Here is a 21,829-nt window from a genome sequence, read left to right on the forward strand (position 1 = left end):
AATATAAAATATACTGTTATTTGATATTCAGTTATGCATTTGAAAAAGAATATTTGCGTATTCCGTGGATAATGAGATTTTGGACAGCGTGTGCTTTCCGTTCTACTTTTCACTTGCTTGCCCTACCGTTTTGATTCTGTATCGATCAGTTGAAAAATGTTCAGCACGCTCTGAACAGGGCAATCACTCTTGCACGATGTACAGTAATTGTTTTTGCAGGTGATACCATGTAACTAAAACTTTGCATTTCCCTGACCAAATCGATCTTTCATGCGCGTATGCTGTTCTGCTCCCTTTCGCAGTATTACTGAAAATGCTTGCAATTGTCATGCGACACAAACTTTTTACCGTCACTTGCATTGATCGGACGTATCCAGTTCCTTGCGTACCTTTCACATTAGTGAGATGTGTAAATTTTCCATATGTCGCAATACACATCAACGAGAAAAACGTAATTGACGCTTTGATGCTTTTATGGAACAGATAGCTGCGAGTTATCGGAACTTACTCGCTGATATATCCGAATGTGTGCTGTGTGTGTTCTGTTTATATATATATATATATATATATATATATATATGACGAGTATCAAAAATATCCTTGCGATGTTTTCATTGTATTCTTGAACATGTACACCTTCCCAGAAGTCTCATGGATGAGAATCTGAAAATGATAAGTCTATTAGGCTGTGTCCTTCATGGTGAAATACTTCTTGTTGTGATACAACACAAGAACATCCGACGATGCATGCAAATTCTCAGCGCAGATTATATTCTAACAAAGAGAATAATAATATTCCGCCCTTACTTACTTGCATGTCATTAGAAGATTTAAAACTCGAGGAAATAATATGGTACGAAAATGTGTCAATTAATTTTCTTCTTTCATAAACATAATTTCACTCATTCACCTTAATCTCTGTCATTATTTGATTAGAAAACAATTTCGCCGAATATTCACACGGTAAAACACACGAGAAAATAGCACAATCGATTTTACACGCTCCAAGAGAACCCTTCTTCCACGAAAAAGTCCTGACGTGCAACTATAGCAATACTTTCCATCGCCAGAATCGATTTTTCGAATGCACGCATGCCGTTTGGACTCCCTTACTGTCTATATTTTCTATCTATGTCGAAAGTAGCGACGGTCATGCGCAGCTTTTTTACCATTGCTGCGTTCGACAATATGTACCAGTCGTTCTCGCGCCTTCGAGACGGTAATATGGCCAAGATCGTTAACATTCCCTGGTCGAACGTGAATTGCGAGGGAGACATAGTTAATACGTTGATATGGAACCGATGGCTATTGCGGGTTCTCGGGATCTGGCCGCTAGTATATCCAAACACGACGAAGATCGAGAAGATCATCGCGATGTTCTCATTCGTTCTGTGCTGGATTGTTCTCAGCCTATTTCTCGTACTCACGAGCATCTACACCTTCTCAGAGCGAAGTATCATGCGCGAGAAGATGAAAATGCTGGGTCCGCTAGGCTACGTGTTTTTCTCCATGCTGAAATACTTCTTCTTGGTGGCGCGTCACAAGAGCATCCGGCAATGCGTGCAAGTACTCAGTGCAGACTGGCGCAGAGTCGAAGAGGACGATCACCGGGAGATCATGATGAGGGGCGCGGAGAAAGGCCATTTGCTGTCCAAGTTTTGCATAGCGTTCATGTACTGCGGGGGTCTATCTTACAACACGATAATGCCATTTCTGTCGCAAACATCCGAGCAGAACGTCACTGTACGACCGATGGCTTATCTCGGCTTCGATATCCTCTTCAATTTGCAATTAATGCCGGTTTACGTGTTTGCCTTCTGCCTGCAATGCGTTACCGGTATCGTCATGTTCAACATTACCACGGTGGTTTGTTGTTTAGCAGCTATGTTCGTGGCTCACGCGTGCGGCCAGGTTGACATCGTGCTAGCGCGGGTGAAAAGCCTCGTCAAGGGAGAGAAACGCAACCGCGTACAGTTTGAACAATGTATGGCCATTATTGTGCAACATCACGTGCGGGTGTTGAGGTGAGTGCTCTGCTTCGCCACCTGTTGCATATCGCAATACAACAGGAGAATTATCCGTATGTTTTCATGGGACAGTTTGCGTGAGAATGTAAAGCCTGTATTTCGTTAATTTATAATAGTTTACCAGAAATATTAGACATGTACGAATCTGTTCAAAATGTTTTCAATTGATAAAAACATAGTCTTCTTCATTTGGAAGAAAACAGGCTAAAATATTCTGCAGATTTTCAGCCAACATCGAGGATACTTTGCGCGAGATATGTCTGGTCGAGTTTGTAGGAACGACATTGATAATGTGTTTAATAGAGTATTCCTTGATTACGGTAATGTAACGTTTCGTACATTTCAAATAATAATGAAACAATTTTAATAAATGTTAATAAATTTTAATAAATATTCCTCGATATAATTATCGATAATTTTCTATATCATATTCACAGGAATGGAACAATAGTGACAGCATAGCAATTCTTACGTACTTTTTCTTATTTGTTTCATTCGCTTTCAACATCTTCATGTTCTGTCACATTGGTGAGCTGCTAACAGAGCAGGTGTATATCTTTTAATTTTTTGATACTGAAATAATGTTCTATAATTTCATTTTGACCGATTCTCATTTAAGTTAAGTATTTGACGTAACTCTCAAGTATATAAAATTGAATATCTAGTGCATCAAAGTCGGGTATACTTCGTACAAGATCGAGTGGTATGAATTGCCGGGCAAAGCTGCTCTTGATCTTATGTTCATGATCACAATGTCTCGTCATCCGGTACAAATTACTGCTGGGAAATTAATAAGTCTTTCTTTCACTAATTTTGGCAATGTAAGTACGATTCATTATGTGTATTGAAAACAAGAACACAATCGTGCACTAAAAATGAGTGATTAAAAATTCAAGTGACTTCACAAAAGATGCCTTTAAAATATTAAATTGTTTATATCTTGAATATTTTACAGGTTCTAAAAACCTCGGTTGCATACATGAATTTAATTCGAACTGCTCTTTGACACATACAAAAGCATTGGCAAAGTGTCAAATATACAATTATTCAGATCACAGCCCTCGCCTCTGGTAAAAAAGCAATTTACGATAAATAAACATCATTAAGATAAAATGTATGCATATTGAATACATCATTTAATGCACAAACGATCTATTGTCTATTAAAAATTGATAATCTTATAAAAAATCAAATATGAAGTAATTATTAAAAAGGATAAAAATATTCTGCTCTTACTTGTATGTCGTTAAATGATTTAAAACTCGAGAAAGTAATATATTATAAAAATGTAACAATCAATTTTTCTCCTTTCGTAAATGTATAATTTTATTCTTTCATTCTCAGCAGTCATTATTTGATTAACAAAAGTTCACCGAATATTCAGGTTAAAAACACGGGAAAGTAGCACAATCGATTTTACACACTCCAAGAAAAACTTTTCTCACACGAAAAAATCCTGACATGCAATTGTAGCAATACTTCCCGCTGCCAGAATCGATTTTTCTAACGCACGCATGCATGCCACCTGTCTCTCTTTCTACCAATACTTTGTTGAAAGCATCTGCGACGTGCAACCATATGCTTTTTTTACTGTCGTCGCGCTCGATGTACACTAGTTTTCCTCGATGATATCAAGATCGCTAACATCCCCTGCGAGAGAGATATACTTTAATTTTTGTTTTATGTGGAGCCGATGGATATTGTGAATCCTCGGGATCTGACTGCTCGTGTAGCATTTCTCGTGTGGACATTTTAATGATCGAGAAAATCCTTCTTGCGACGATCTTTTTCACGTTTTGCTGGTCCACGCTCAATTTCGTCCTAATTCCCATGACCATTTTCATGCTCTCGAGCCAGAGCACCGCGACAAAATAAAGATGCTCAGTCCGCTGAGTTAGGTGATCATGTCGATATTGAATTACTTCTTCTTAATCAAATTTATTTATCTAACGTAGAGCAAACTGTTTTGTACATATATAATAGAATTTAAAATAAGATTATACGTCAAAATTTATGCATATTAGTGACGCACCCACACTGAGAAAAAAATGTAATTGATCTTACGAAATGTTTTGTCACGGGCTGCCAACAAAATATATACTTATTTCAACAAGTTATATATTGAATCAAATATATAATTGTTGGATTATAATTCTCATATGTGTGATTACACATCCATATCCATAATCCAAGAACTACATATTTGTTTCAATATATAACTTGTTGAAATAAGTATATATTTTGTTGGCAGCCCGTGACAAAACATTTCGTAAGATCAATTACATTTTTTTCTCAGTGCATATATTCATTTCCCTTCTTTCGCTGTTCGCATAGCCGTTGAATCATTTATGTATCACATAAGCAACGCTAACATTTTTTTCGACTTCTTTATGCAACAAATGCCAACACATATTTGAAATCACAAAATTAGATAAAATTCAAAACGACCAAGCTTTCTTTATTTCATCATACCTTCGCACTTACTTAATCTTTATTTCTTCCTATAATTTTTCAACTAACCGATCAGGTTCAGGCAATAATTCAGTAGAACAGCAGTGAGTGTCTTTTCGATTTAATATCGCACCTGAATATAACGCCTACGCGACTATCTTCCAATTAATGACACGCACAAGATCTGTCGATGTATCCGGGGGCGAGAGGATGTCCGCAAGGCGGGCGCAAGCGCACTTCCGGCAACCTTGCAATCAATGCCGCACGTCCGCCTCGTGCAGTCTTGTGCGGATCTTGTCGTCACGAACATGTCAAATGCACGAGAGAGATGTGCGACATCGCAGAACTCCAATTATCAGCGAGACATCCGATACGCCTTCAAATTGAACAGCTGGATTCTAGGCTCGCTCGGTATCTGGCCGCTCACGATCCGTAATATCGGGCAATACGTGTCCAACATCACGATCGTATTCTACAATTTTTCATTCGTTTTCGCGATTGTGCCCTTCACTCTGTATATCATGTATGACGCGAAGGACATCAACGCCAAGCTAAGGAGCTGCGGCTTGCTGGCCTTCTGCTTAACCGCAATGATAAAGTACTTGATCCTCGCGATACGCCGGCCTAAGATACAGCTCTGTATCGAATATATCAAGTACGACTGGTGGCAGGTTGGTGTTGTCCCTAATATTAACACATATGGTGTTGGCGTGCGGGATTTATTAAAGAGAGTGAAAAATTATATTTAAGGGAAAAAAGAAGTGAATGAGAAATAATATTAAATTATTGGATTTTTTGGAGCAATGATTTTTCAACTTTGGGAGACACTTTACTAGAAACATGTGTGTAATTAATTAAACTTCTTGTGTATCTATGTTACAGTTAAAATTTTAAAGACTGCCATTAGAGTATCGTAAATATCGATAACTATGTGTTTCTCATTTTTGACAAGTTAAAATTGCTTTTGATGATACTGTGACAGGTAACATTCGTATCCGATCGCGAGATGATGCTGAAGTACGCTGTCACTGGTCGTAATCTAACGATAATCGGCGCATTGTTCATGTACGGCGCCGGTATTATTTATTACGCAATTTTGATACCGATTAACACGATCAAGATTATTACCAATCAAACTCTCAGACCAGTGGTATATCCGATCTACAGTCAATTTGGCGACGTGCAGAATAGCCCGAAATACGAAATCGTGTATGCTGTTCACTGCGTGTGCGGGTACACTATGTATACAGTGACAACCGGCACATGTGGACTGGCTGCTCTTTTCGTCACTCACGCGTGCGGTCAGATCCAAATGATCGTATCGCGATTGCAAAATCTTTTGGACGACAAAAATCTCGAACAAACGCAAAACATACATCAACGAATCGTAGCCATCGTGAAGAGACACGTTCGAGTACAAAGGTAACTTTTTAAAAATTAATTATAACTTTATAAATTAGAATGTTATCGAATTTTATCATGTAAAGAAATTTATAAAAGATGTAGGAACGTATCAAGACATTTAATGACAAATTGCCTCAATAATGCTGTTCTCGTACATGACGTTGTCTATAATTTGATAAATGTGATTAATACAGTAAAGAAATAATTTGTTTAATTTACTTTCTTATTGAAAAAAATTATTATTGTTAAAAAAAGTATCGTTGCATTTCGTTTCATTATTATCGTTCTATTCTACGGAAGATATAGTAGAGCAACAGAGATGCAACAGGTGACAAACGCAACGAACCTCCAATAGTTTTCAGTGGGTGGTACCGTTGCGCGCCAGACAATGCGCAAGCTATAAGTACACATTGCATTATATCCCATCTACAGTTATATATGAAACTTTCGCTATTATGTTGCTGCATCACATGCGATCATTTGGCTTTTTTGTCAAAAAAATAAGCGAAAGAAAATATATTTAACTCCTCTTGTACAAACAAGGCTGGCTTGTTTTAGGTTTGCGGCCGTTGTGGAAGAAATGTTACAAGAAGTGTGCTTAGTAGAGTTCGCTAGTTCAGTATGCACGATATGTTTGCTCGAATATTACTGCATATTGGTGCGCTAATATATACGTAAGAAAGAAAAAGAAAAGAAAACTGCGAGAAAGTCAGAAAAATTATATTTACTGTTTACGATTCGATAGGATTGGCAGAAAAATGATAAAGTTGGTGTAGTGTCTTACTCTCTCCTCTTTGTTTCATTCTGCTTCAATGTATATATATTGTGTCACATCGGCGAGCTTCTCATGGAAAAAGTATAGTTTTATTTTTCAGATTCACGTAAATGTTTAGCGTTGATCCCACATTCGAGAATTTGATGTTGCAGAGCAGTCAAATTGGATCTGTGTGCTATATGATCAATTGGTACCAAATATCACCAAAATTAGTTCGCAGTATAATAATGATAATTGCCATGTCCAGTCATCCTACAAAGCTCACCGCTGGTGGAATGGTAGATCTATCATTGTCAACTTTTGGAAATGTGAGACATTATACCATTTACGCATTTGTAATTTTATGTGTGATTCCAGCGATAATGTAGAACTCAAACTGACGAAGAAATTAAATTATTAATTTAAACGTTACCTTAAATAAACCGGGTACATCTGTATATTAATCTAGCAAAATATTACAGCTATATAAATATGGTGTATAATTTTAGCATAACACTTTTAGGTCATGAAAACTAGTATTGCATACCTGAGCTTCCTGCGAACATTGGTAATGTAGATATAACCGAATATTAAAATTATGGCAGATATACATATATATAAACGAATTATACTGCATTTAATCTAATTTATTTGTCCAACGTAGAGCAAACTGTTTGTACATATATAATAGAATTTAAAAGAATATTATGCATATGTATGTATGTCAAAATATATGCATATTAGTGACGCATCCATATATTCATTTCCCTTCTTTCATTATTCGCAATGTCGTTGAATCATTTATATATCATATAAGCAACTCTATTTTTCTCGATTTCTTCTTTATGTACTGAATGCCAACACGTATTTGAAATCGAAAAATTAGATGAAACGAGAAAATTCAAAACGACCAGGCTTTCTTCATATCTTAACTTCGCATTTACTTGATCTTTATTTCTTCCCATAATTTCTCAAATTACGGATCAGGTGTAGGCAGTAATTCAGTAGAACAGCAGTGAGTGTCTTTTCGATTTAATATCGCACCTGAATAGAACGCCTACGCGACTATCTTCCGATTAATGACACGCACAAGATCTGTCGATGTATCCGGGGGCGAGAGGATGTCCGCAAGGCGGGCGCAAGCGCACTTCCGGCAACCTTGCAATCAATGCCGCACGTCCGCCTCGTGCAGTCTTGTGCGGATCTTGTCGTCACGAACATGTCAAATGCACGCGAGAGATGTGCGGCATCGCAGAACTCCAATTATCAGCGAGACATCCGATACGCCTTCAAATTGAACAGCTGGATTCTAGGCTCGCTCGGTATCTGGCCGCACGCGATCCGAAATATCGGGCAATACGTGTCCAACATCACGATCGTGTTCCACAATTTTTTATTAGGTTTCACGATTGTGCCCTTACTTCTGTATATGCTCTATGATGAGAGCAACGCTAAGCTAAAGAAGTGCGGCCTGCTGATCTTCTGCTTAGCCGCAATGATAAAGTACTTGATCCTCGCGATACGCCGGCCTAAGATACAGCTCTGCATCGAATACATCAAGTACGACTGGTGGCAGGTCGGTGTTGTCCATAATATTAACACATATGGTGTTAGCGTGCGGGATTTATTAAAGAGAGTAATTAATTATATTTAAGCGAAAAAAGAAGTGAATGAAAAGTAATATTAAATTATTGGATTTTTCGGAGCAATGATTTTTCACCTTTGAGAGAAACTTTACTAGAATGTGTGTAATTAATTAAATTGCTTGTCTATCTATGTTACAGTTAAAAGTTTAAAGACAGCCATTAGAGTATCGTAAATATCGATGACTATGTTTTTCATTTTTGATAAGTTAAAATTGCTTTTGATGATACTGTGACAGGTAACATTCGTATCCGATCGCGAGATGATGCTGAAGTACGCTGTCACTGGTCGTAATCTAACGATAATCGGCACATTGTTCATGTACGGCGCCGGTATTTTTTATTTCGTAAGGCCAATTTATATGATGAAGAGTAACAATCAAACTCTTAGACCAGTGGTATATCCGATCTACAGTCAATTTGGCGACGTGCAGAATAGCCCGAAATACGAAATCGTGTATGCTGTTCACTGCATGTGCGGGTACACTATGTATACAGTGGCAACCGGCACATGTGGACTGGTTGCTCTTTTCGTCACTCACGCGTGCGGTCAGATCCAAATGATCATATCGCGATTGCAAAATCTTTTGGTCGACGAAAGTCTCGTACAAACGCAAAACATACATCAACGAATCGTAGCCATCGTGATGAGACACGTTCGAGTACAAAGGTAACTTTTTAAAAATTAATTATAACTTTATAAATTAGAATGTTATCGAATTTTGTCATGTAAAGAAATTTATAAAAGATGTAGGAACGTATCAAGACATTTAATGACAAATTGCCTCAATAATGCTGTTCTCGTACATGACGTTGTCTATAATTTGATAAATGTGATTAATACAGTAAAGAAATAATTTGTTTAATTTACTTTCTTATTGAAAAAAATTATTATTGTTAAAAAAAGTATCGTTGCATTTCGTTTCATTATTATCGTTCTATTCTACGGAAGATATAGTAGAGCAACAGATGCAACAGGTGGCAAACTCAACGAACCTCCAATAGTTTTCAGTGGGTGGTACCGTTGCGCGCCAGACAATGCGCAAGCTATAAGTACACATTGTATTATATCCCATCTACAGTTATATATGAAATTTTCGCTATTATGTTGCTGTATTTGCGATCATTTGGCTTTTTTGTCAAAAAAATAAGCGAAAGAAAATATATTTAACTTCTCTTGTACAAACAAGGCTGATTTGTTTTAGGTTTGCGGCCGTTGTGGAAGGAATGTTACAAGAAGTGTGCTTGGTAGAGTTCGCTAGTTCAGTATGCACGATATGTTTGCTCGAATATTACTGCATATTGGTGCGCTAATATATACGTAAAAAAGAAAAAGAAAACTTCGAGAAATTCAGAAAAATTATATTTACTGTTTACGATTCGATAGAATTGGCAGGAAAATGATAAAGTTGGTGTAGTGTCTTACTCTCTCCTCTTTGTTTCATGCTGCTTCAATGTATATATATTGTGTCACATCGGCGAGCTTCTCATGGAAAAAGTATAGTTTTATTTTTCAGATTCACGTAAATGTTTAGCCGATCCCACATTCGAGAATTTGATGTTGCAGAGCAGTCAAATTGGATCTGTGTGCTATATGATCAATTGGTACCAAATATCACCAAAATTAGTTCGCAGTATGATAATGATAATTGCCATGTCCAGTCATCCTACAAAGCTCACCGCTGGTGGAATGGTAGATCTATCATTGTCAACTTTTGGAAATGTGAGACATTATACCATTTACGCATTTGTAATTTTATGTGTGATTCCAGCGATAATGTAGAACTCAAACTGACGAAGAAATTAAATTATTAATTTAAATGTTACCTTAAATAAACCGGGTACATCTGTATATTAATCTAGCAAAATATTACAGCTATATAAATATGGTGTATAATTTTAGCATAACACTTTTAGGTCATGAAAACTAGTATTGCATACCTGAGCTTCCTGCGAACATTGGTAATGTAGATATAACCGAATATTAAAATTATGGCAGATATACATATATATAAACGAATTATACTGCATTTAATCTAATTTATTTGTCCAACGTAGAGCAAACTGTTTGTACATATATAATAGAATTTAAAAGAATATTATGCATATGTATGTATGTCAAAATATATGCATATTAGTGACGCATCCATATATTCATTTCCCTTTCGTTATTCGCAATGTCGTTGAATCATTTATATATCATATAAGCAACTCTATTTTTCTTGATTTCTTCTTTATGTAATGAATGCCACTACGTATTTGAAATCGAAAAATTAGATGAAACGAGAAAATTCAAAACGACCAAGCTTTCTTCATTTCATCTTAACTTCGTACTTACTTGATCTTTATTTCTTCCTATAATTTCTCAAATTACCGATCAGGTTCAGGCAAATTCAGTTCAGACAAGTTCAGAACAGCAGTGAGTATCTTTTCCATTTAATATCTCACCTGAATATAACGCCTACGCGACCACCTTGCGATTAATGACACGCACAAGATCTGTCGATGTATCTGGAGGCGAGAGAATGTCCGCAAGGCGGGCGCAAGCGCACTTTCGGCGACCTTGCAATCAATGCCGCGCGTCGGCCTCGTGCAGTCTTCGGCAGAATCTGACGTTGCGAACATGGGAAGCTCGCGTGACGTGCACGCGATATCGCCGAATGTCAGTTATCAAGAAGACATGCGATACATCTTCAAGCCGAGCAGCTGGATCCTCGGCTCAATCGGCATCTGGCCGCTCACGATTTGCGGCGCCGGTCACCACGTATCCAAGATCGCGATCGTGATCTGCAATTTCGCGTTGAGCTTCGCGATAGTGCCGTGCATCCTGCACATCATCTACGATGAGAAGAACCTCAATATAAGGTTGAAGCTGTCCGGGCTGCTCGGCTTCTGTATCACCGCGATGATGAAGTACTGCGTCCTCACGATACGTCGGCCTGATATACAACGCTGCATCGAGCACGTGAAGAGTGATTGGTGGCAGGTCGGTGTTGTTTGATGCACGAAATACGGCACGAGGGGTAGAATCTGTTGTAAGGTGCCGGGAAGTAGCAGTGGAAGGTGATCGTAAGAAAATACGTGGTGGCGCGGAGAACCGATTGATGTAGCTTTCATTTTGGAGTGCTCCAATGTTTTACAGTCATGCTGTCCACGTAAATGTTGGTGTATCCTATGGCGTGTAATCTGTTCGTTATTTTTAAGATCTCCGCGAGTCAACGTCGTTTTGGAATGCGCCAGTGTTAAGTAACGTTAATTAGGAGTGATACAGTATTTGTTTCCGACTAAGAATTAAAATTTTCATCTTCGTTCGTTTTATAGTTTCTTCAATCAAACCTGCTAGTGCAGACAAATTTAAATCCAACAGCACTATGTATCTTTGCATATTTTGCTACTCTCTCATGCATTAAAGCGAATCTCGCGATTTCGGATGGTTCTATCGGCCTCGTAATTTGTAACGAGTAGCGATTATTCTCGCGCTCGTCTCTTGATAAATAGAATAGATGTAGCAATACTGTGACAGGTGAAATTCAGTTCCGACCGCGAGCTGATGTTGAAGTATGCTGGTACCAGTCGCAGACTTTCCACGATCAGCGTGAGTTCCATGTACATCGCCGGCTTTATTTATCATCTGATTTTACCGTTCTGCAACGTGCATAAAATCGACAATCAGACTATCAGGCCACTCGTGTATCCAACCTACAGTGAGTTTCATCAGAGCCAGATAAGTCCGATATACGAATTAGTATATCTGGCCCATTGCATGTGCGGATACACCATGTATACAGTCACGGCCGGATCATGCGGATTGGCAGCGATATTTGTCACTCACGCGTGCGGCCAGATCGAAGTGCTTGCATCTCGATTAGAGGATCTCTCGCACGGACAAAATTTTGGACCATCCTTGGACGTTAATCAAAGAATCGCTGCCATCGTCGAAAGCCACGTTAGGATACTGAGGTAATATTTGTGATACGGCAAATTAAAATCTAAAGTCTAAATCTAAACTTTATTAAAATCTCACGATATATTATACTAATATAAAAGTCTTAACCTCGTAATTAAAAAATTCATAGTTCTGTTTCAGATTTTCGGCAGCTGTACGCGAACTTTTACAAGAACTATGTTTGCTGGAATTCGCCAGTTCTGTGTTCACGATGTGTCTGCCTGAGTACTACTGTATAGTGGTGCGCTAATATATACTAAAAAGAAATACTTAACAAGAGATCCAGAATTAAGTAGAATTAAATTTGCTACTTGTAATTTGATAGGATTGGCAGGATAGTGATACAGTCGGACTGACGACTTACTTTCTGCTCTTTGTTTCGTTTTGCTTCAATATGTACATATTATGTTACATCGGCGAGTTAATTGTGGAGAAGGTATCCATATTTCTTAGATTTTGTAATGTTTAATTATGATCCTTGCGCGCAATTATTATATATTATAATAAAGCTAATAATGAAGTACTGAAGAGGGAAAAATGAATAAATTCAGAACATAAATCTTTTCTGCGGGTAACGTTTCAGAGCAGTCAGATAGGATTAATGTGCTTCATGATCGATTGGTACCAACTGCCGGCAAAATCAGTTCGTAGTCTAGTCTTAATGATCGCCATGTCCAGTCAGCCGATAAAGATCAGCGCTGGTCGGATGATAGATATATCACTGGCGACTTTTGGAAATGTAAGAAATTGCTAAAGATATTTATGCAGAGCAAATGTTTTACTGTTTTTAATAAAATACGTTAATTGACGCAAAAAGATTTGCTTGAAAATGTTTTGAAGATTTTGATATATATCATTTTTATGAGTAACTAGAACAAGTAAAATGGATTTTGATGCAAAGAAGGATATTATTTATATTATCTTAATATAATTTTTTATTAGGTACTTAAAACTAGTCTGGCGTACCTAAGTTTCCTTCGGACGCTAATAATGTGAATATAATATAATGGTAGAAAAGATGTATAAAGGCTTAACAATAATGTTAAACGTTTATCTTCTACTAGAATCTACATAAGCTAAATGTGAGCACAATTATTTTCTTTATATTTAATTTATATTAAAGTATTTTTGATTTCCTACGTTTGTCAGGAATGACGGAGCAGTGTTAAATCAGCTGATTGCTGTTACCAGTTGTTGGTCATGTTATTGATATCGGGGAGGCGTAAATTCGCACTGGTACTTTCCATAAATACAAGATGTGATTGCAAAACGAATAATATCTTGAATAAAAATCTAAAACCTGTATAGATAGACAGTTATCATTTGTGAGTGCTTGAATGAATGTGAATATAATGTATTGGTGACTGCACTGTTCTCCCAGTTGCATTCCTTACTTCATTTAACCTCTATCTTTTGTTGCATTGTATATTTATCTTGTGTAATGAAGCTTCGTATAACAAATTCTGCGATATTTCCAATTTTATGGAAACTTTATGCACTTGAGACGTATTGTGATACTGAACGAGCTGTAAACTAATGGATACAATGAGATAAAGAAAAGGCAAATATGACTTGACAATTCTGTACAATCTGCGAGCAGCCTTGTTGACAACAATCGCATCGTGACGCACATCATTAAAATATAGGAGTAACATACGTTTTTCCTACTTACATATTTCTTAAAAGAATTTTATAATTATATTAAAATATCTCAGTGGATCTGTACATCAGTACATGAGAATCGTGTTGTAAGCATTACCATAAAATGTCTGAGAAGAAAATTGTTGGGGGTATTCCCGTCGATTGTCTAACTGGAGAATCAGCTGCAATATGGTCCGGCTGGCGTACACTGGGAGACAGAGAGCTTGTGAGAGAAGCCTCTGCCAAGGGTACTCATATAAAATTAGCTCATAAATGCCTCGCATATAGGAGACACTCCTCTATAGAGCAAGCGTGTATATATTTCAACAAAGAAGTAGAAATTTGGATCAACGAGTTATTAAACAAAAAACAAGTTTACAGAGCTTCACATATTTTAAAGAATATGGTATACTATAATATTCTTTATAACATGAACAAAAGTTATAAATATTTTTAAATGGTAGTTTAAGTTACATTTGTATACATTTTCTTATAGGGAAAGGAGCCTCTGGAATATATTTTTAACGTTTCTACAAAAAGCAAAGATCCAATCTTAAGGAATTACTTGTGTGAATACATGATAAATGCTAATGGATTTGAGACTCCGCATGTTACAGCATGGAACATTATTAAATCCATTGCACAGCACGAGGACAAATATAAGTAAGTTGATAAAATTATATATATAACAGATAAGACTAGACAAGAGAGAAATTAATACAAAATTAAAATATTGTTGCAGAATTCAAAACGGTTTAAGTTATTGTATATGTATAGATGATATAATAAAACTACCACAGAACATCAAAGAAGCCCTGTGCACGGAATTATATTTCTCTTTAGATAATTTAGAAATTTTGGGAAATGTATCTAACACGATTTTATGGGATTATTTATTATCTACTAATAAAATTGACACATTGAGGCTATGGATTGACGCAAGGTATAATCGAGATGTCTTCCAGAAGACGGATGAGATTGAACATCACTTAAAATCATTATTCACAAATTTAAATATCACATCAGATATGATTGAATCTATAGATTCTTCAAATGCTAGTCATCTGGTGAAACACTTAACGAAAAATCATTTATCCAGGTAATAACTGTGTAATATCTGTGTTTTATTGATAATCATTAATTATAGAAATCATAAATTATACAAATATTACGTAGAAAAACTAATATATAAAATTTCTTAATTTCAGATATGGAATTTATGTAAAAGAAGAAAGAAACGATTCGAAATTGCTATTAAATCGTTCCTTTGGCTGTGGTAATACAGTAGAAGAACTCAGTAGAATATTGTCTCTACCTTCCTGCAACGTTGACGAAACGGACTTTTTGCGAAACATCGATCAACAGTTGTGCCTTAAACATTGCTCGCAGGAATTTCAGACTCAGGAAGATAGCTTGAAACTCACGAGATTATTAAACGTATTAACTGACATGTGTAATACTCGAGATCATCACGAAGATGCGTTAACACGTGGAATTGTGGAATCGATTGATTATATTTCCGATGACTTTGATGTTTATCTGAAAAAGGACTATTTGACAAGTTTGACGTTGATATTTTTACGATTGTGGCAAATGAGGAGCACGTATAATGAAGCAAACACTTCAGTGAAGAAGAAATTAATAAGAGACATATTTACGAGCAAAGTCGATTTACAAATTGATGATGCTCACGTCATCTCTCAAGATGCTCTACAATCTACACTCACACATGTACCAACTTTGCAACGCATCATTGAAGACCAAAGTGAAACAAATGAAATTACGGTATATGAATTATTAGACGGCTACAGGAATTTGAATACAAAACTGCTATTCAAGTGGCGCTTCAAAAATGAGCCGTTGCCTAGTTTTACTAGCGAAAGTCTCATTAAAAAGTACGGGCATCAGGAGACATTAACGTACGGCTATTATCTGAAAGAAGGCAGGCCAAATATGGCTGCGCATAGCTTAAAACGCGTTCAAGCTAAATTACTTGGAAATATATCTGCCCAAAGGTTCGTATCTATAATAAAAAATAGTTTATCTTGTCATCGTTAGCGTTAACAGTGCGAGTAATTTTAGGAAATCCAAAGCGGCCTTGTACGCACATGTTCTCGCCTTGAGAAATTTGGATAAGCCTGATATTGTGTGTAGCTGTATCGCCTTCATTGAATTGCTGGGAATCGACTCGAACAATTTACGACTGCACGTTACTGCAGCGGAATATGTACAAGAGCAACTAAACATCTCCATAGGTAAAACATTGTATAATGCACTGCAATCATTGTGTAGGATTTTACGAGTGAAAGTTTGTGAACAACCATTTTTTTATTACACAGGAAACTTGTTAGAAAACGTGATGTACAAAAGCCACAATGATCTGAAGTGCGTTATGTCTTATCTAGAACAGAGTTTCCAGAAACTTTTGCTGGACAAAAACTTGATAAATGACGGCACATGGTTTATTGAAGCGCTGAAAATGTGGGACGTCATCGTGCGGTTTGCACGAGTTCACAATTGCGCGCTGCCGAGTACACTGTTGAAATATTTGGCAGATCGCGATTTGTGGTTTGAATTTGTCGCAGTCAGTCATATCTTCGCTTATCCTACAAAACAGGTAACAATCTACAAATAACAATGCTCTGATAAAAATATAACTTACATCGTATTCCATGATAGGTACTGGAAAAGGCGAGATTGTTCAGTAATGCGAACATTCGAGAGCACCTGCTAACGTGTCTGAATAACAGTAAACTCGGCAAATCTCAACCAAGCAGTGAGCAGAAGCTGAAATCTCGTGAAGTGAGGCAATCGTTATACTACAAAGTAGGAACGAAACAAGATGTAAGTTCTCTACCGCTAATCACAAATTCTAATTTCTATATGTCAAAAATATTATTTTCTTCAGGAATCTCCGGTATCCAGTCCGTTCAAATTGGAGACTGACGCGAATGCGACGGATGCAATCAGCACAGAGCATACGTCCATCTCGACTTCCTCAAATGATTTGTGGTTAACTATACTGAATTGTCATCAGAGTCAGGACCCACCAGGAGCATTGATCAACGCGTCTCGATTACATCTAAGACCCATATTAACTATTTTGGCTACATGTTACGAGGTATGACTTTTTGTCTTCTTGATCTTGCACGTTATGCTTAGTTAGAATATTATTTTATATTTATAGCCGTCTTCAGTAGCAGCATATTGCTGTTGTTGGATGGCAATATCGACTGGCAGGGAAGACATACTTCTCGATTATGCGGAATGTTTGGAACAACAAGTGTGGCCTTCCGACAAGACATCAGAGTTGCTGAATCAAATGCTTCAAGAGGGCTACATCAACACCATTAACTGGGCTTATAGAATTTTCATGCCTGTAAGTTCGATTATATAGCGGCCGAAAATTTGAAAATCCTTTCATCGTGATCGGTACTTGCAGGATAGTATCCTGAATCCGTTCTTCGAGTTTCTGACGCAAGCAATCAGTTATGGCGAGTTCAAAGCGAGTCAACAGCATTTAGTAGAGTTCAAGTCACAATGTTCATCGCTTAAGTACAACGTACGTCCAAAAAATTACAAAGAATTAATCTTGATACACCACCAATTGAATGCTGAATGTATGTAACAAAGCTTTATCTTTTTTTTAGAAAATTGTGGACTGGGATAGCGTCAACTTTACATATTTGAAGAATTTGTATTGGGTTGCACTCGTTGCAACTCGGTGCATCATCACGGCACTTGGCTATGGTTTTCAAAGCACACCGTTACGAATAAAGTTTCTTGAGGCATTAATCAAATGTAATTTTTCTGCAGATTTACCGAGTAAGACATTTATCCTGCTTTAATCCTGCTACGGATAATCACAGTGACATGTTAAACGTGATTACATACGCTACGCAGTTTCAGTACCGAATTTTCAACGTTTGTTGGATATTACGAAAATTCTGCAGAAAACCGACGTAATATTAAACTTCAGAAGCGTAACTGTAATTGACGATATACACAATTTTGACGAAGAGATTCAAAGATGCATCAACGAACTAGTGGCAATCGAGAATTACAATGCTGCCTTGGAATTAGCATGCCGTGCTGAATTAAACGCATCAGAAATCATATTAGCGCAAGTAAGATTTTTAATATCTCAGCTGAACGTTATACGTATACGTTGATATTAAATATAAATACGTAATGTTTTTTCAGTCTCGAAATACTTTCATACAATCCATCAATGGAGATGGCCAAGTAAATTCTGCTTTTTGGATGCAATGTGCTCAAGATTTCGATAAGTACAACGTTTCCCCTCGAATAGCAGTTGAATTCTTCGTTGAACATGCTGAGAAAGTTAAATCGGACAAAGAAAGGTGAATAATATTTTATATAACGTGATGCGAATTCCAAAGCAAATAATTCTTAAGGCAAAATGTTTTTTCTAGGTACGAAATCTTGAAACTGGCTTACGAAACCTTGAAGAATACCGAAATCGAACAACAAACTATTGACACTTTGGAAATGGCAATGTGGAAGTCGTGTATTTTAGCCGGACCCGAAAATATAGAGTTCGATTGTAATGATGGCATTTTTAATAAGTTAAAAACAGAGCTGCTATCTGGTTTGGATAACTTACAAGTCACGTGCTCCTTAGTAGACGAAAATGAAGAGAACTCTGCCGAAGTTTTGTTGAATCGGCTGATTGATCTAGGCAAATTGGATACTGCCTTACGAATAAGCAAAATTTTCAATTGCAATCACAAAGTAAGTAGTGCGCATAGATATAGCTGTAATTTCTTGTTAGTATAACTTGCACATATATTTGTAATGAAGCATTCAGAACAAAAGGTTATTTTATAGGACTTGCAAATATTGATGCTATGTTTGAGCCTAACAGAGGGTGAAATTTCACCAGCAGAATTAACCGCGCAGCAAAGGAATCTCCTAGAAGGGACAAATAAGAGCAAACAGCAAAAGTACAGCACTTTGCGTAATCGCGGTCTGCAAGGATTATCTTCATCCCGTAAGTTTTCTTGTGTTTTGTATTAATATTTCTATATTACATTTGCCTAAATTGTGCCGACACATGATTTTATTTGATACATTGCTTCTGCAGTAAGTACAATTCCGACAACGGGAGAATCCAGCAAAACGCTTGATGCGAAAATCGCTAGCAATTACCAGTTGCAAATGGAGTGCATTTCGATCTTAGAAAGATTGTCAGAAACCCTCAAACATGGAAATGAAATATGCCTGAGAATTGTTCTTTGTTATAAACTCGCTGTACGCTTAGGAAAGACGTACGAGTCGTTGCTTATGCTGAACGATTCAATCAAGTTTTTGCAGGAGGTTGTAGAAAGTAACGTCGAGAGCAAATTTGACATTGCTAATGATATAATAGTATCGTATAGAATTACGACGGAAAGCGTGGCAACTTTTCTGACTGAAAATATTACAACGTACATAAGTCGTGCCATAGAAGGTAAAAGATTGTCATTTATTTTTTATTCGACGCTGCTAAGCATTAAACTTGATATTAAAAACGTTTTTAATAATTTATAGATGGACAGGAAGATCTGATTTTTATGTGGGGTTACTCTATGAATGCGCACTTTCACCTAATAATGGAGCTCTGTAGCGACGTTTCATTATTAGGCTTGAAATTATTGAAGGTAGCACAATCATTGCTGGGAAGATACATTAGCACTCACGATGAGAAGAAAAATGGTGAGTTATTTATCTGTTGCATTACTAGATTGCTTTTTATATGATAATATAATATAATTTAATTTATTACGTTGCAGTATCAACATTAAAAACAATAGTGGAATTATTAATAAGATCCCATGATTGTTTTACGGCTTCCTGTAACATGGAAGGAATAGCCTCAGTATTACGAAAGTGTCAAAATCTGGCGAATACGCTACAAATCTTGAAGCACTGGGCTTTATTGGTATATTAATTAATATCGAAAAAGTTGTTCTCTTCAAATTAAATAATTTACATAAATTTCGCTTTATATTAGGTACGACTTGTAACCGGCGTCGGTCGATTTACCGAGATGAATTACATATTCCAAATTTTGAAAGAAAATGATCAATTCGAGTTTCTACTGGGACAGGGCTTAGATAAGGTATTTGTGTATCATAAATATCACATTCTCTAGACACACATTTTTATATTATTATTTACATTATGTATATATCTTTTTCTTAAATCATACTTTTTGATCGAGCAGGTACCGGGTCTGAAAATGGCATTGCTAGAATTCTTGAAGCGGCAGTGTCCGGAAAATAAAGAACTATTTACTCTAGTAGCCCTTCACTTTCGTTTGTACTACGAAATCGCGCTCATGTGGGAGAACGAGGCGAAAGAAGTGATTGCAAAATTGATATCCGCCGTATTGAAAGAGTGTGGCAAAGGCGTGACTGGTCTCCCAGTGGAAATAAAATTAACGCGAAATGACAGCGTCCACAAACAGTTGCAATTGGCAGTGACCAACTTCACTCACGCCACTCAATATTATTTGCAGGTAAAATATCTTGGAAGTATCTCAAGCGGAAATGATTTTTAAAGAAATAATGTGTTTCACTTTTAGGATAATAAATTAAATCTCGCCAGCCGGTGCTCGCATCAGGCACAACTTGTCGCCCTCCAGATTGCGTTGCTGAATGCGATACCGCAAGATCAGCAAGCGGTATGTGTACTGAATCTGAAGAGCGACGAGATAGACAGAACGCTGTTGCTGATATTAAACTTTCCTCAAGCTTTAATTGTCACGCGTGCTTACAATTATCATGCCGACTGGGCTAATCTTATTTATCACCACTGTATTCTGAAAGGGGAGACGAGATACCTCAAAGAATTCATGACAGTAAATAGTCTGACACCTACGATTGTACAAGATTGCGCGCGTAGGTGAGTTCACTGCGATTTATCCATTATTTAAAATGAAGTTTAAATTTGTGTATAAAGTTTCCATAAATATGTTTTTAAATATTTATTTAAAATAATTTGATTTTTAGATACAGATTAGAAAAGAGTATCAACCATTCCATGACCGACAATATGAGAACTCTAGTATCTCAGTTATCAGACGTCGAATGTAAATACATGCTGGCTAGTCAACTTGGCTTTAAAGACATTGTGGAGGAAATGCTCAATGATCCTATACTGGGTTCCTACTTGAAAGATACGATTTGGAAGAAGGGATATACCGCCTCATGATGTAACACATTACTCGGTGGTGCTCGGCATAATCGTCATCGGATAAAGAAGACTATAGACACTGACACCGCAGCATATTGTTACACATACTCTTACTGTTATCGCAAGCAATATAAAATTGTAATACTTTTGTCAATGTATTATTATTTATATTATTATCAATACACAGTATTTTTATATTCCGATTCTTATTTAATAAATATATTCTGTATGTCTTGATTATTATTTATAATGAAGCTTACAATTATTAAAACAATTTAGTTGTCATCACATTAATAAAAAGAAGCTAACGAAATTAATTTCTTTTGTAAAAAAATAGTTTAATTTGTAGGCATTCGACGTTGCGTTGCTCGAATTTGAAATTCTATTTATCACGTTTGTGTCTATCCATCACCTGTTTGCCGTCTTCTGTTGATATCTAACAAGGCCACAGAGGAAAGTATAAATTCGCTTGCTTGCGGAGACATACAGACATTCGACGTTCAGTAATTTGGTAACATCGGCGAAGAGCAACCGTAACGAGAAGCCCGGAAAGTGATAATAAAGCGAGTGACCGTTCTGACTCCAATCCTCGACACTGTATTCTTCATAATAAAGAACAACGATTATAAACCAATTTTTGCCCTATAAATTAAACTGTGTTATGGAATCGTACCATTTGCTGATATCTCGCCAATATCATTACATTCTACTGCGTGTTATTTTATCGATTTAGGGGTTGCTGAAGTAAGGGTAGGAAGGCTTC

The 21,829-nt window shown here is 36.8% G+C and overlaps 3 protein-coding genes and 1 long non-coding RNA gene across 4 annotated transcripts; 3 read left to right on the forward strand and 1 right to left on the reverse strand.

The window, feature by feature from the left end:
- Positions 1-1,161: 1,161 nt before the first annotated feature.
- Positions 1,162-3,251, forward strand: LOC105282245 (odorant receptor 43a). The gene is made up of 5 exons (XM_011344099.3): positions 1,162-2,024; positions 2,248-2,347; positions 2,465-2,575; positions 2,693-2,848; positions 2,983-3,251. Exons 1-5 carry the CDS (start codon positions 1,189-1,191, stop codon positions 3,031-3,033), a joined length of 1,254 nt encoding a protein of 417 aa, XP_011342401.1. The 5' UTR covers positions 1,162-1,188; the 3' UTR covers positions 3,034-3,251.
- Positions 3,252-3,296: 45 nt separating this feature from the next.
- Positions 3,297-13,532, forward strand: LOC105282246. The gene is given in 17 exon segments (XM_026974407.1): positions 3,297-4,748; positions 4,750-5,149; positions 5,461-5,900; positions 6,441-6,540; positions 6,628-6,738; positions 6,810-6,965; positions 7,774-7,817; positions 7,819-8,212; positions 8,519-8,612; positions 8,676-8,937; positions 10,749-11,265; positions 11,803-12,239; positions 12,367-12,466; positions 12,551-12,661; positions 12,809-12,964; positions 13,168-13,307; positions 13,375-13,532. Coding segments are annotated over 16 exon segments (3,456 nt in total). The 5' UTR covers positions 3,297-4,668; the 3' UTR covers positions 13,222-13,307; positions 13,375-13,532.
- LOC109611157 lies at positions 10,304-10,839 on the reverse strand. The gene is made up of 2 exons (XR_002193506.2): positions 10,618-10,839; positions 10,304-10,530 (listed from the first exon to the last, which is right to left on the reverse strand). It is a non-coding gene; the product is annotated as an uncharacterized LOC109611157 (long non-coding RNA).
- A 458-nt stretch (positions 13,533-13,990) lies between the features above and the next one.
- Positions 13,991-21,263, forward strand: LOC105282249 (spatacsin). Its single transcript, XM_026974403.1, has 22 exons — positions 13,991-14,272; positions 14,363-14,529; positions 14,609-14,965; positions 15,075-15,881; positions 15,949-16,121; positions 16,206-16,483; positions 16,546-16,710; positions 16,775-16,987; positions 17,054-17,245; positions 17,309-17,428; positions 17,517-17,691; positions 17,770-17,993; positions 18,070-18,230; positions 18,303-18,621; positions 18,718-18,880; positions 18,974-19,339; positions 19,420-19,584; positions 19,662-19,810; positions 19,883-19,990; positions 20,096-20,389; positions 20,456-20,775; positions 20,883-21,263. Exons 1-22 carry the CDS (start codon positions 13,991-13,993, stop codon positions 21,082-21,084), a joined length of 5,400 nt encoding a protein of 1,799 aa, XP_026830204.1. The 3' UTR covers positions 21,085-21,263.
- Positions 21,264-21,829: the final 566 nt, after the last annotated feature.

The sequence above is a fragment of the Ooceraea biroi genome, chromosome 12 (assembly GCF_003672135.1).
Source record: "Ooceraea biroi isolate clonal line C1 chromosome 12, Obir_v5.4, whole genome shotgun sequence".
Taxonomy (NCBI): domain Eukaryota; kingdom Metazoa; phylum Arthropoda; class Insecta; order Hymenoptera; family Formicidae; genus Ooceraea; species Ooceraea biroi.

Coding starts and splice junctions, on each gene's coding strand:
- LOC105282249 (XM_026974403.1), top strand. CDS start 13,991: ATGTCTGAGAAGAAAATTGTTGGGGGTATTCCCGTCGATTGTCTAACT. Junction 17,994..18,069: donor CAGAAATCATATTAGCGCAA/GTAAGATTTTTA, acceptor ATGTTTTTTCAG/TCTCGAAATACTTTCATACA. Junction 18,881..18,973: donor GCAAGGATTATCTTCATCCC/GTAAGTTTTCTT, acceptor TTGCTTCTGCAG/TAAGTACAATTCCGACAACG.
- LOC105282245 (XM_011344099.3), top strand. CDS start 1,189: ATGTACCAGTCGTTCTCGCGCCTTCGAGACGGTAATATGGCCAAGATC. Junction 2,025..2,247: donor CATCACGTGCGGGTGTTGAG/GTGAGTGCTCTG, acceptor AATATTCTGCAG/ATTTTCAGCCAACATCGAGG. Junction 2,348..2,464: donor TAGAGTATTCCTTGATTACG/GTAATGTAACGT, acceptor TCATATTCACAG/GAATGGAACAATAGTGACAG.